This window comes from Schistocerca serialis, chromosome 10, assembly GCF_023864345.2.
Source record: "Schistocerca serialis cubense isolate TAMUIC-IGC-003099 chromosome 10, iqSchSeri2.2, whole genome shotgun sequence".
NCBI lineage: Eukaryota > Metazoa > Arthropoda > Insecta > Orthoptera > Acrididae > Schistocerca > Schistocerca serialis.
The window spans coordinates 189,617,158-189,631,451 of NC_064647.1; the positions used below are offsets into that span (position 1 = coordinate 189,617,158).

The following is a 14,294-nucleotide window of genomic DNA, read 5'->3' on the forward strand; positions in this document are numbered from 1 at the left end:
TTTTTTATATTCCTATTAACTTCCATATTCAGGGATGCTGCAACGGCCTTATGATCACTGATTCCCTGTTCTGCACATACAGAGTCGAAAAGTTTGGGTCTGTTTGTTATCAGTAGGTCCAAGATGTTATCTCCACGAGTCGGTTCTCTGTTTAACTGCTCGAGGTAATTTTCGGATAGTGCACTCAGTATAATGTCACTCGATGCTCTGTCCCTACCACCCGTCCTAAACATCTGAGTGTCCCAGTCTATATATGGTAAATTGGAATCTCCACCTAAGACATGCTGAGAAAATTTATGTGAAATGTATTCCAAATTTTCTCTCAGTTGTTCTGCCACTAATGCTGCTGAGTCGGGAGGTCGGTAAAAGGAGCCAATTATTAACCTAGCTCGGTTGTTGAGTGTAACCTCCACCCATAATAATTCACAGGAACTATCCACTTCTACTTCACTACAGGATAAACTACTACTAACAGCGACGAACACTCCACCACCGGTTACATGCAATCTATCCTTTCTAAACACCATCTGTACCTTTGTAAAAATTTCGGCAGAATTTATCTCTGGCTTCAGCCAGCTTTCTGTACCTATAACGATTTCAGCTTCGGTGCTTTCTATCAGCGCTTGAAGTTCCGGTACTTTACCAACGCAGCTTCGACAGTTTACAATTACAATACCGATTGCTGCTTGGTCCCCGCATGTCCTGACTTTGCCCCGCACCTGTTGAGGTTGTTGCCCTTTCTGTACTTGCCCAAGGCCATCTAACCTAAAAAAGTGCCCAGCCCATGCCACACAACCCCTGCTACCCATGTAGCCGCTTGTTGCTTGTAGTGGACTCCTGACCTATCCAGTGGAACCCGAAACCCCACCACCCTATGGCGCAAGTCGAGGAATCTGCAGCCCACAGAGTCGCAGAACCATCTCAGCCTCTGATTCAGACTCTCCACTTGGCTCTGTACCAAAGGTCCGCAGTCAGTCCTGTCGACGATGCTGCAGATGGTGAGCTCTGCTTTCATCCCGCTAGCGAGACTGGCAGTCTTCACCAAATCAGATAGCCACCGGAAGCCAGAGAGGATTTCCTCCGATCCATAGCGACACACATCATTGGTGCCGACATGAGTGACCACCTGCAGATGGGTGCACCCTGTACCCTTCATGGCATCCGGAAGGACCCTTTGTACATCTGGGATGACTCCCCCCGGTATGCACACGGAGTGCACATTGGTTTTCTTCCCCTCTCTTGCTGCCGTATCCCTAAGGGGCCCCATTACATGCCTGACGTTGGAGCTCCCAGTAAGCCCACCCTCTGCGACCGCCTGGATCTTGCAGACTGAGGGGCAACCTCTGGAACAGGACAGCCATGTCAGGCCAAAGATAAGTGTCAGCCTGAGACAGAGCCTGAAACCGGTTCGTCAGACAAACTGGAGAGGCCTTCCGTTCAGCCATCCGGAATGTCTTTCGCCCCCTGCCACACCTTGAGACGACCTCCCACTCTACCACAGGTGTGGGATCAGCCTCAATGCAGGCAGTATCCCGGGCAATCACAGTCGTAGTCCGATCGGGGGATGCGTGGGACGAGCTGGCCGTCCCCGACAAACCCCCATCCGGACCCCCACAGTGATGCCCATTGGCAACAGCCTCAAGCTGTGTGACCGAAGCCAACACTGCCTGAAGCTGGGAGCGAAGGGATGCCAACTCAGCCTGCATCCGAACACAGCAGTTGCAGTTCCTATCCATGCTAAAAACTGTTGTGCAAAGAACTTTTGAACTAATCTACAGAGAGCGCAAACAAATCGACACAAAATTTAAACGGTTATTAAAATACAAGATTGCCTTGTAAATGCAGTAATGCTGCTACTTGCGCAGGAAGGTGATTAATATACAATATGAATAGCAAGGTTCCCAACACATTTCCCTGGAGCACACCCGAAGTTACTTCTACAGGTGATGATGACACTCTTCCCTACCAAAAGTCCTCAATCCAGTCACTAATTTCATTTGATGTCCCATATGACAGTACACCTGAGTCAAATGCTTTTCGGAAATGAAGAAATACAGCATCTACCTGACTGCCTTCATCCAAAGCTTTTAGTGTGTCACGTGTAAAAAGTGCGAGTTGGGTTTCACATAATTGATGTTTTCGAAATCCATGCTTGTTGGCTTTGAGGTGGCCATTCTGTTCAAGATACCTCATTATGTGTGAGTTCAGAACATGTGCTAAGATTCTACAACAAATTGATGTCAACGATATTGGATGGTAGCTTCATGGATCACTTCTACTACACTTCTTGTAGATGGGTGTGACCTATGCCTTTTTCCAAGAATTGGGCATGATTTATTGTTCAAAGGATCTGTGATAGTTAGAAGAGGGGCAAACTCTGTTGAAAATTCCGTATAGAAACTGACAGGGATTCCATTGGGGTTTGGAGTTTGGTTTAATTTTAATGATTTTAGCTGTTTCTCAACACCACTGACACTTATTTAATTCATTTTTCAGTGGTATGCGGATCCTTTTTAAAGGAACATTTGAAAATGAAGTTAAGCATTTCACCTTTTGCTTTGCTACCCACAGTATCAATTCCTGTCTCTTTCATTAGGGACTCTGTCTCTTTCATTAGGGACTCTGTCTCTTTCATTAGGGACTCTGTCTCTTTCATTAGGGACTCTGTCTCTTTCATTAGGGACTCTGTCTCTTTCATTAGGGACTCTGTCTCTTTCATTAGGAACTCTGTCTCTTTCATTAGGAACTCTGTCTCTTTCAGTAGGGACTGGACACCAACTTTAGTGCCACTAACAGTCTTTACATATAACCAGAATTTCTGTCTGTTTTGTGGAAGATTACTTGACAGTATTCTGCTACATTATTCATTGAAGGCATCAGGTATTGCTCTCTTGACAACCAAGTGCGTTTCACTTAACATCTCTCTATCTATAGCACTGTGCTTTGTTTTACACCTGTTACACAGTAATCTCTGTTTCTTTAGAAGTTTTCTTACAGTGACTGTATACCATGGAAGTTCTCTCCCATTATGAACTGTTTTACTGGGTATATATCTATCTGGTGCTTGGTCAACTGCTCTTTTAGTCTTGAGCCACAGTTCATCTACATTCTCCTGCCCTTTGCAGAAAGTTTGAATTTCCCTATTGTGATATGACACTACTGATTTTTTATCTAGTTTACTGAACGTGTATATCTTTCTTCTTGTTTTAGTTGTCCTTTGTACTTTGGTAATCATTGTCGCCACAACTGTGTCATGGTCACTGATACCAGTTTTGATGTGGACATCCCAAAGAGGTCGGGTCTGTTTGTTGCCATCAGATCCAGTATATATCCATCACGAGTGGAATGTCTTATCACGCCCACTACTGACAAAACTGTAATTTTCCCAATTAATTGTTTGATCATTAAAGTCTCCACCGATGATTACAGTATGGCTGGTAAACTTTCATACAAGTGAACTGATGTTTTCTCTAAAGTTTTCGGTGATATCAGGAGATGAGTCTGGTGGGCAATAGAAGGATCAAATTATCACTTTTCTCACCCCTGATACCAAGTCTTATCCAAACAATCTCACCTGCAGCTTCAATTTCTATCTCGGTGGATTTGAGTTTGTTGTCTACTGCGACAAATACAGCACATCCATTTCCCATTTGCCTATATTTTTGATATACACTTAGATTTTCCCCCAAAATCTCACTGCTGTCAATTTCATGTTCAACTAGCTTTCTGTACCTAGCATTATGTAAGCTTCGCTGCTTTTTATGAGTGTTTCAAACTGTAGCGCTTTGTTGTGAATGCTTTGCAGTTTACCATAAGGATTTTAATACTCTCACCTGTGAGAGGTATTTTTTATTTCTTTCGGTCTTAAACTGATACTTCTGGGTTTCCTACAGCTATCATTATCTGGATTGTATGGAGAGTCGACTAATCTAAAAATGTGTGCATCTGACACACAGTCAGCCATGTGAGTAGCAGCCTCTGATCTGTAGGGCACACCTGACCTATCTAGGGGGACCCTACTATTCTCAATGCTATAGCGCAAGTCGAGGAAGTCGCAGTTTAGCTTGTCACACAATCTTTGAAGTCTCTGGTTCATCCTTCCATTCACTCAGAACCAAAGTGCCATGGTCAGTTCTGGGGACAGTGCTGCAAATTGTGAGCTTTGTTGAAACTCCATGTGCAAGGCTGGTATTCTTTGCTAATTGCTGGAATGACCCAAGAATGACCTCGGAGGCCAGATGACAAGCATCATTTGTTCCAATGTGTGCCACAATCTGCAGTTTGTTGGACCCTGTTTCGTCAATGGCTGCCGGAATAGCCTCTTCAAACATGTTGAATGAGTCCCCTAGGCATACACACTGTCCCTTGCTGCCATTTGCCTAAGAGATACCAAGATTTGCCACAAGTTTGAACTGCTGGCAGTTAACCCTTTTGCATTTGCCTCCTCCTGACACTGGACAAAACATGTTTCCCAAAACAGTTAAAGTTAGTCCCACTGGCGCAGTTTCAGTTTCAGTGAAAGACAGCATCCCGAACTTGTTGGTTAGGGGAATCGGCACAACACTGTAGATCCTCCTTGGTCCCCCATCCTGCCTGTGCAGCACACCTTGATCTACCTTTGACACGTCACTCACAGTCAAGGACAGGTAATGACAGATCTTGTACTTTTAGCAGAGGAGACGGGGTCCACAGGAGAGGGTAGTACTTGAGGTACCACCAGTACAGGTATCACAAGTGCATGGCTCTTGGGAGCTCTTCCAAACACACCGATTTGCAGCAGTTGCCAAGTAGTCCGGCCGATTTTCAGCTGCCTAAGAATGTCGACCAACTCATCCCGTGTTTGAGAACAGCATTCACGATGGGGCTGCATTTTATCTGGTGTAATGTATTACAAGGCATTGAACAAATAACTTTAAATTAATCTTTTGATCTGTTCAGTTAAAAAGTTGCTAATTCCATATAATAATTGAAGCAGATACACAAAACGAAATTTCTGTTACTGAAACAAAACTGTGGTAAACAATACTAGTTTCCTAAAATGTTTTGATGTTAATTATAGTTGTTAGCAGGCTCAAAAACAGTCAATTTACGATAAATGCAGATTATATGTACAGCTACTCCTCTTTAAGGGAAGATTAGATGCAACACAACATATTAGTTAGAAAATCTGCTACAATAACAAAATCACATATGCCGATTTGCTACAAATTGCTCATAGATTATGCAAAGGACAATAGTAGCTTCCGAAAATTCTCAAAAACACACTTTTATTTGCATTGATATACGATAAAATTCAGGGATGATGTTTTCTTTGGCTGAACTGTGAACCACAAACGTTGATTTCTATGAAATAATATACGTATCCAAAACACTAATACTGATAATGTATTAAAACATAGTTTTATAAGTGTCCAAAAATTCTCCAACTAACTGGTTTTTCATGCAACTGTACAATGAAATTGGAGAACAATTGCTTTGAACAAAGATAGGGCAACTGTTCTCAAAAATTTTAAGAGTACAATTTAGTTTAAGCTTAGATTTGAGTAAGAGTTTATCGTGGCACTTGTGAATATTTAAAATTTCAGAATATACCACAATACAAATGGGTGTTGATACAATAATTGAAAGATTACGCTGAAGTGACGCAAAATCAGGAAATCTAGAATTTTCAATTGGCTCACGATCTTCTACACCCAGTCTTACACGAGAGAAATTCCTAAGCTGGCTTTTATATGTAAATAAACATGCGAATTGCATGAATTATTCATTTAGCTAATTCTGTGCACACTTCTACACTGGCGTGCCAAAGAAGAGCACTGCAACATTGAGTTTATTCGATCAAAATCGCTGAAATGTGCAGCACCAACAAAGCACGTCTTCTGTCTATTGCAGCTAAGAATGCTGACTACTTAAAGGGAAAGTTTTCCTCCCATTTGTAAAAACTGACACTGATCGCATCAGCAAAATACTCTGAAAACATGGTATTGATACAGTGTTTAAACAATAGGAAAGGTGTGCGAATATTTGAACTCTGCAAAGGACCCTCTCCACTTGCTATAGCAGGAGTATATAAAGTCCCGTGCAGTTGCAGTCAAATGTATGGAGGAAATAGAAAAAGAAGCATTAACACTCGCTGTAAGGAACATGAATAGTTGTTGCCAGGGCAAGATGTATAAATCGGCAGTATGAGACCATGCACTAGGACCAGGAAACCAAAAATTCATTTCTCAGACACTGTGGTTTTAACATGATTAATAACGCAGGCAAAAGATGGAAAAACTTTTTTTTGATGAAAATACCTTATTCTTATGTTTTTTAGTGTGGGAAATCCAAATATGATACTTTAAAAACTGTGTCACCCACCATTTCTTCACATTTTACTGTTAAGTTTATTAAATTAAGCGAATTTAACAGCTTTTATAGAGTTAAAATAATTTTAAAAGAAGGTGTAATGAATGTAGATGATGGCAGTAGCACTGCTGAAAAACATTTGCTGCCAAAAAAAGGTCGATCCTATTTTTGGGTTAACAGATGGTGTTTTGTTTACTGTGAACATAACCTTACTTTTCCATTGCCTGTACATGTGCTCAGTAAAATGTCTAATCATGGTTTTAAAAACTCTGTTGACAGTTTTTGTTATATTCATGGTGAATTTGTGATTAAAAAACACCAAAGAAACATTACAGACTTTGTGAAAAAGGTTTATCTGTCATACATTGGATCTAAAGTTGGTGAACAAGATAAATCTTGGTCACTGCATAAGGTATGTTATGTGTGTGTTGAAGATCTGAGAAAATGGTCCAAAAAGGAGAAAAAAAGCCTTTAGATTTGCTGTTCGTATGATATGGAGGGAGCCAAGAACTCATTCTGATGTTTGCTACTTTTGCAGTGTTGATATTATTTTGTCATAATTCGGAAAACAAGAAGGCAATAAGCTACCCTAACCTTCCAACCGCCATCTGACCAGTAGGGCATGGTGCAATTTGCCGGTTCCTGAACCACCAGATGATTTAAATTCTATTCCAACAGAATGATTTAAATTCTATTCCAACAGAAGTATTTTCTGATATACAGTGTGATTTACATGAACCAGACGATGATGAATTCCATTGTAACACAGAAAGTCTAGAGCCCAAATTATTTACTCAGACCGAGCTTAATGATTTGGCTAGTGATCTTGGCTTAATGAAAGAAAAAGCTGAATTGCTTGGCTCTAGATTAAAAGAAAATAACTTATTGGCAGTTGGAACCAGCATATACATGTATAGAAAGAGAGCAGCAATTTTCCAAGTTTTTTCAACAAGAAGGTGATTTAGTGTACTGCTCGGACATTCCCAAGTCTGATGAACGGGGTTTGGTATTGAATACAGAAAGGAAGACTGGAGGCTGTTTATTGATTCAACCAAAACCAGTTTAAAGGCAGTTTTATTACACAATGGTAACATGTATGCATCTATACCTGTTGGACATTCTGTATATATGAAAGAAAGCTATGAAAACTTCGAAACAGTGCTAAATAAAATAAGCTGTTCTGCTCATGGTTGGATGATATGTGGCGATCTAAAAGTAACATGCATGCTCCTAAGTCAGCAAGTTGGCTTTACCAAATTTCCATGTTTCTTGTGTGAATGGGACAGTAAAGGCTAGGGACCAACACTGGTGCAGAAAGAACTGGCCTGTGAGGGAGTCTTTAAAACCTGGTGAGAAGAACATTCTATGCAAAAACCTTGTAGATCCAAAAAACGCACTCCTACCGCCTCTACATACAGAGTTGGGCCTAATGAAACAGTTTGTAAAGGCTTTGCCTAAAGGTGGACCATGTTTTAAGTATCTCTGCCAAAAATTTCCACACCTCTCAGAAGTTAAACTAAAAGAAGACTTCTTTGTCGGACCTGACATTAGAAATTTGATGTTGGATGTTAACTTTGAATCCACAATGATCTTAAATGAGAAAGAAGCATGGGTATCTACATCAACATATATACTGCGCTAGCCACCAAGCAGTGTGTGGTGGAGGGCACAATTTGCGCCACAGTCATATTCCCCACCCCCACCCCAACCTCCCTCCGTTCCACTGGTGGATCGCGCAAAGGAAAAAAAGACTGTCTGAATGCCTCAGTACGAGCTCTAATTTCCCTTATCTTTGATTGGTTATCATTGTGCAATTTGAAAGTTGGTGGTAATATATGCGCTACATCAGGGGCGGGCAAACGTTGCACGCGGCTCATGAGCCCACAGCGCTGCACGTGTGCTGCTCGTGTGCAATCGTCGAATGGGGCAGTGGCGACAGCCGGCAGGTTCCGGCAGTGTAGTACCAGGCTAAGTTGTGGAAGTTGATGCAAAGCGACCACTACGTAGTGAACGTTCTATCTGAAGTACCGGAAAATGCAGAGTGAATCAAGGAAACAGAGAAGTGGAGATTTGCTATCTTTTAAAAAGGAATGGGAGAATCAATTTTTCTTTGTACAAAAAGTGAAAATTCGAAATGTTTAATATGTGGCAGTATTCTCGCTGGTCAGCGGAAGTTTAGTATTGAACGCCATTATAATGGATTTCACACGGACGAGTACAATTTATTGTCGGACTCTGAGCGGATGGGGAAATTGACTGAACTTAAGAAGAGCGATCTGACGATACTAGATGAATCTGACGTAAGTTGCTGTTGTCACGAGAGATCTGCGACTTTCTTTCGTCATGTCTCTTGTCTAACTGATTTTACATTTTATGGAGCACTGTTTTCAGTTTTTCAGGACGACAACAATGATAGCCCAGCGGTATGTGCAAGTTATAAGATTGCGCTTAATATAGCGAGAGCTGGAAAACCATTTGTTGAAGGTGAGTTTATAAAGGAGTGCAACAATGATGCCGCTGATTTACTTTACCCACTGAATGTAAATCAGTTTCGAGCTATCACTCTTTCTCGGCGGACTGAAGTCATCGTATAAGTGCCATGGCAGGTGACGTATAACATCAATTAAGGAGTGCAGTGCAGGAGTTTATTGCATTTTCCATCTCACTTGATGAGTCCACAGATATTTCAGACACCGCGCAATTAGTGATTTATGTCTGCGGCGTGGACACTGCTCTGCACATAACAGAGGATTTTTTAGATATGATATCTTTAAAAAGCACGACCACCGGTGCTGACATCCTAAAAGCCGTTGATGAAGCTGTCGATTCAGCTGGCTTAAACTGGGAACGTTTGGTGTCAGTGACAACAGATGGAGCACCTGCAATGAAAGGGGAACAAATGGGATTTGTTGGATTACTAAGAAAAAAGGTCCATCGTACAGAAGAATCATTGTACAGCATCCACTGTATTTGGCACCAAGAAGTACTCTGTGCAAAAGCAGCAAAACTGGGGGACGTCATGCAAGTGGTTATTCGGGCAGTTAATTATTTGAGATGCCACGGGCATACACATAGACAGTTTCACACATACTTAACTGAAATTGGGGAAGAGTACGGTGACAAACCATACCACAGTGAAGTCCGCTGGCTTAGCTGTGGTAATGTAGTCAAAAGATTTTTTGAACTGAGGATACCAGTAAATCAGTTTTTAAAGGACAAAGGAAGGTACGACCCCAAGTTAGAAGATCCAGAGTGGGTTGCCGCCCTCCCATTTTTAGTGGACATTACCGGACACATGAATGCATTGAACACAAGTTTACAAGGAGAAAATCAGCTAATTTGTGAAATGGCTGAAAAGGTGAAAGCTTTCACTAGCAATCTTGAGCTGTGGGGAAAGACAGCTCTCGTCAGGGAACACAGTCCGTTTCCCTACTCTGTCAACTGTGCGAGAACAGAATTGCAAAGAATATGTTTCCGTACTTAGTGCAATAAAACAGGAATTTCTCAAGCGATTTGGGGATATATCATATTTATCCCAAGCGTTTGAATGGTTCTCGAGACCATTTGCTGTTTCTGTAGATGATATTCATCCCAATTTGCAAATGGAATTAATAGATCTACAGTGTAATTCTCGTCTGAGAGACAGGTTCCTTTTGGCAAGACGTGTAATAGACTTTTATGACGACTTTCCACAGCAAGAGTTTCCTGGTCTCCATCATGAAGCCGCGAAGATAATGTCAGTGTTTGGCTTGAGATTTTTTTCTGTTATGAAAATTAATAAGTCTCGGTTAAGAGCAAACATCAGTGATGAAAATTTACGTAACTGTTTGCGTTTGTCTGTATGTAGAAATTTTGTTCCAGACATTAAACGTGTTGTAAACTCCACCCGTGATAAATAAAATATATCATAGGTAAAAGGCACTCTTTCAAACCATGATTTCTTTCAAGCACTCCTACTAACCTTATTCCTTCATTCAAGAAAGCAAGCTAGGAAACAAACCGCATTACAGAGGAAGGAGTGGAGAGACGGTATGGTGGGGAGGGGAGAGAAGCGGGTGGCCAGCTTGCCCCTTTGTGCATGCAGAACACCTGTTAACTGCACGCGTGCAAGTGCACTGCACACGTACAGGATTCCTGTCCGCCCTTGCTCTACATCCTTGGCGAAGATCAGATTTCAGAATTTAGTGAGCAGCCCCTTCCGATTAGTGCGTCATCTGTCTGCAAGTGTGTCCCACTTCATACTTTCTGTGAGATTTGTAATGTTCTCGTGATGGCTAGATGTACCAGTTATGAATCTTGCCACTCTTCTTTGGACCTTCTCAATCTCTTGAATTGGACCCAACTGGTAAGGGTCCCATACAGACGAACAGTACTCTAAGGCTGGATGAATTAACATATTGTAAGCAATTTCCTTTGTTGAAGGACTGCATTGCTTCAGGATTCTACCAATAAACCACAATCTAGAGTTCGCCTTGCCCGTTACTTGGGTAATCTGATAAGACTGGACGCAGATTTGAGATAATTTCGAATAGTCACACCCAGATACTTGATGGATGTTACCGCTTCCAAAGACTGGGCATTTATTTTGTACTTGTACATTAATGGGGACTTTCGCCTTATTATACACAGTAGGTTACACTTACTAATATTGTGTGATATATGCCACTCATTACACCACGCATTTATTTTCTGCAAATCCTCATTGTTTAAGCAGTGGACCTATTACACTGCCCTGGGGCACACCTGAAGTTACACTTGTTTCTGTCAAGGTCGCCCCATTCATACTGCTCTCTGTCTGTTAGGAAACTGTCTATCGAACCGCATATGTCATCTGATAGACTTTTTTGAGCAAGCAACAGTGCGGAACTGAGTCAAACTCCTTTCGAAAGCAAGTCGTTACAAAGTCCTACGACATGAAAAAGACCCAGAATATGTTTCTATTGTAGCTACAATGTTAAAGAAGTTTAAAACTTGAGGATATTTGATGAACCTGAAAGTTCACTTTTTGAACAGTCAACTTGATTACTTCCCAGACAGTATGGGAAATGTTAGTGAGGAGCAAGGAGAGCGCTTTCACAAGGACATTAAAGTGATGGAAAAACGCTACCAAGGCCGCTGGAACACCAACATGAAGGGGGACTACTGTTGGTCACTTCACTGAGAAGTTCAACAAGCAACTCATCGTAGAAGAAGCTACACAAGAAGCTTCAAAGAAAAAAGAGAAAGAAAATACAAACCAATTCCAGCTGACAAATGAAACCTCTATTAACACACGTCTTTGTTTTAAGTAGCTTACTGTAAATACAAACCATGCTTATGTTGTAACAAAGCATTTAATTAATTTCCCCGTTCACTGTATAGCGTAGGATGTTTATACTATATAATAAAAAGCATATTGCTCCAAAAACTACAGGTGATATAAAAAAAAAAACTAAGGCAAGATTTGGATTCAGCTCATAAAATCTATAAAGATCAGCTCTCAAAGTAAAAATAAGTTTTTAAAAATTTTTTTTTTCGTTGGCCTGTGTAATCGTTGCATTAGGAGGTGCAGATAGGCCATAGAAATACAAAAGCATGAAAATGAACAGAAATACAACTGAAATTAGCCAAGTTGTGGGACTGAGCACTAAATAAAACAGTCAGCTCTTCCCCGCACCAAGCTTCGTAGCATACATAAGTGCGATTCTACAGTCTTTGGTAGCAGTGTGTGATGTGTGGATACGTATAGAGAGTTCAAATTGCTGAGCTTGTAACTGCTTTGTGAATTGTTAAAGTCTCTGGTGGTGTCTCCAGCAGTGATAGACAAAACGCCAGGCGGAGTCCAATAAAACATATGAAGCAGCTGCTGGTTGACTACAGAAAACTTTATTGACTTTGATGGGACTTCTCATAATGTAAAGATGAAGTTTGAAATCTAAAAACAGTTTCACACCTGTGCACGGTATCAAATAGTTCTCACTAATGTAAGCAGTACCATTCCTTTTGTGGTGGGGTAGTTAGAAGGATCTCGTCAGTAAGGACGTTGCACTCACTCTCAGTATTTCCGCTACCTTCTCAAAATGATGTGAACAGTTGAAAGACTCTACCTCATTGTACTGAAAGTATGCTATATGCTCTTCATTGAGGAAGTGTGCTCTTAAGGTAGTGTATGAAATCCTGGGAACAACATTATGGTAGCCATTGCTGTAGTTTCTCCAAGAGTTACATGGCATCTTTCTGACAATCTTGTGAACTACTACTGGTTTCTCTTATCTTGTTACATTTTAATTGAAATCTACTGTAATCAAAAATAGTGTTAACATTATCCATGGCATTGCAAGACTAGCAACTGTTGGACTGTGACATTGTATTTTTTTAAGTTTATTTATGAAAGGTCTAAAGCTTTATCTATAAACAACCAGAAGTTTGATGATGCATAACTAACTCTCAGTTGTCATTCAGAGTGAGACTGTAGTATTGCAACACAATTTATTGTTTAATTTCCTCTGGGAAGCCCCACATCCGTGTTGCCATGTTGGCGATTTAGCTTTACTCTTCTGTCTGTTGACTTAATAGCATTACAGTAAACGTGACTATTTTATCCTGTCACAGTATCACGAATCGATGGCAGCCATGGGAACAACGCCAGTTCCTGCTGCAACAGTAACTCCAGCTGCGCCACCGACAATGCCACCGCCGGAAGTGGCTGCGCCGCCACCTCTGCCGCCCCCAGATACTAAGCCTCCAGTTGCACCAGCTCCACCGCCACCACCTGAGGAAACTGCAGACACTACTGCTACGACCACTGCTTCGATTACAGATCCGTACAGGTCTGTTCTGATACTGTTGTCTATTCTTAAGTAACGGGTTATGATATTATAAGTAATTGCCTAAATAAAAAAATCAACTTATCAAGTAGTGGCAGGAGAATGAATGTACACGTAAAGGTATGAGTTTACAGGTTTCGTTGCCAGTGGCCCCTTTTTCTGTCAGAAGGTTTGAAGGGGAGGGAAGAGGGGTGAAGGAAAAGGACTGATGAGATTTACGAGAAGGAGTAGAGTTTGGAAAGTTGCCCAGAACCCTGGATCAGGGGTGTCTACTGGACGGGATCAGGAGGAGAGACTGATTCTTGGGGACTCCACCGGATGAGATTTGAAATCCCCGCCAGCCTACATCAAATGCAGAGTCATCACTTGTTATGCTGGTACTGCTGATCCCTCCACAAAGCAACTTAAGAATACAACTCTCCTCACTCAGTAGTACCTGGCATTGAATATTGAATGTATCAGTTACCTTGATAAGGCCATGACTTTTTAAAATCACAGCCTGAAATGAGATATATTTTGTCTGACTTTTGCCCACTACACCTACAATAGCGTTTCATCGCCCTCCCAAACCCCGCAGTATCCTTGTCAGACTCTATGCTCCTTCTGCACCCGTCTCTGTACCCTATGGCTTCTACCCTTGTGACCATCCCCGGTGCAATACTTAGCTTAGAGACAGGAAAATTTCACAAAGTCAACGGGTTTAGAAAATAACAGAAAATTGTTTTTTATGAGATATTGCGTAATGTGTAATTTTTCTGTATAAAAATGTTATTTATGGATCATATGTTGAAAACAATAGACTGGCTGGGTGAGATTAAGACATGTGAACACGAAGTAAGCAGTCTCGCATATACTGATGACTTAGTTGTGATGGCAGATTCAATTGAAAGTTCGCAAAGTAATATTTCAGAGCTAGATCAGAAATGTAAGGACTATGGTATGAAGATTAGCATCTCCAAAACGAAAGTAAGGTCAGTGGGAAAGAGATATAAACGGATTGAGTGCCAAATAGGAGGAACAAAGTTAGAACAGGTGGACGGTTTCAAGTACTTAGGATGCATATTCTCACAGGATGGCAACATAGTGAAAGAACTGGAAGCGAGGTGTAGCAAAGCTAATGCAGTGAGCGCTCAGCTA

The 14,294-nt window shown here is 41.3% G+C and overlaps 1 protein-coding gene across 10 annotated transcripts in view; it reads left to right on the forward strand.

Annotated features, from left to right (window-relative positions):
* LOC126424541 (YLP motif-containing protein 1) overlaps positions 1-14,294 on the forward strand; it is a 406,391-nt gene that overhangs the window by 59,281 nt on the left and 332,816 nt on the right. For all 10 annotated transcript variants that reach the window (XR_007576188.1, XR_007576187.1, XR_007576189.1 and 7 more), the window contains one exon: positions 12,943-13,160. Coding sequence is in view for 7 of the 10 variants with exons in the window: in XM_050087281.1 (XP_049943238.1) it covers positions 12,943-13,160 (218 nt within the window). In the remaining 3 variants the exon portion in view is untranslated. The remainder of the gene's footprint in view (positions 1-12,942; positions 13,161-14,294) is intronic.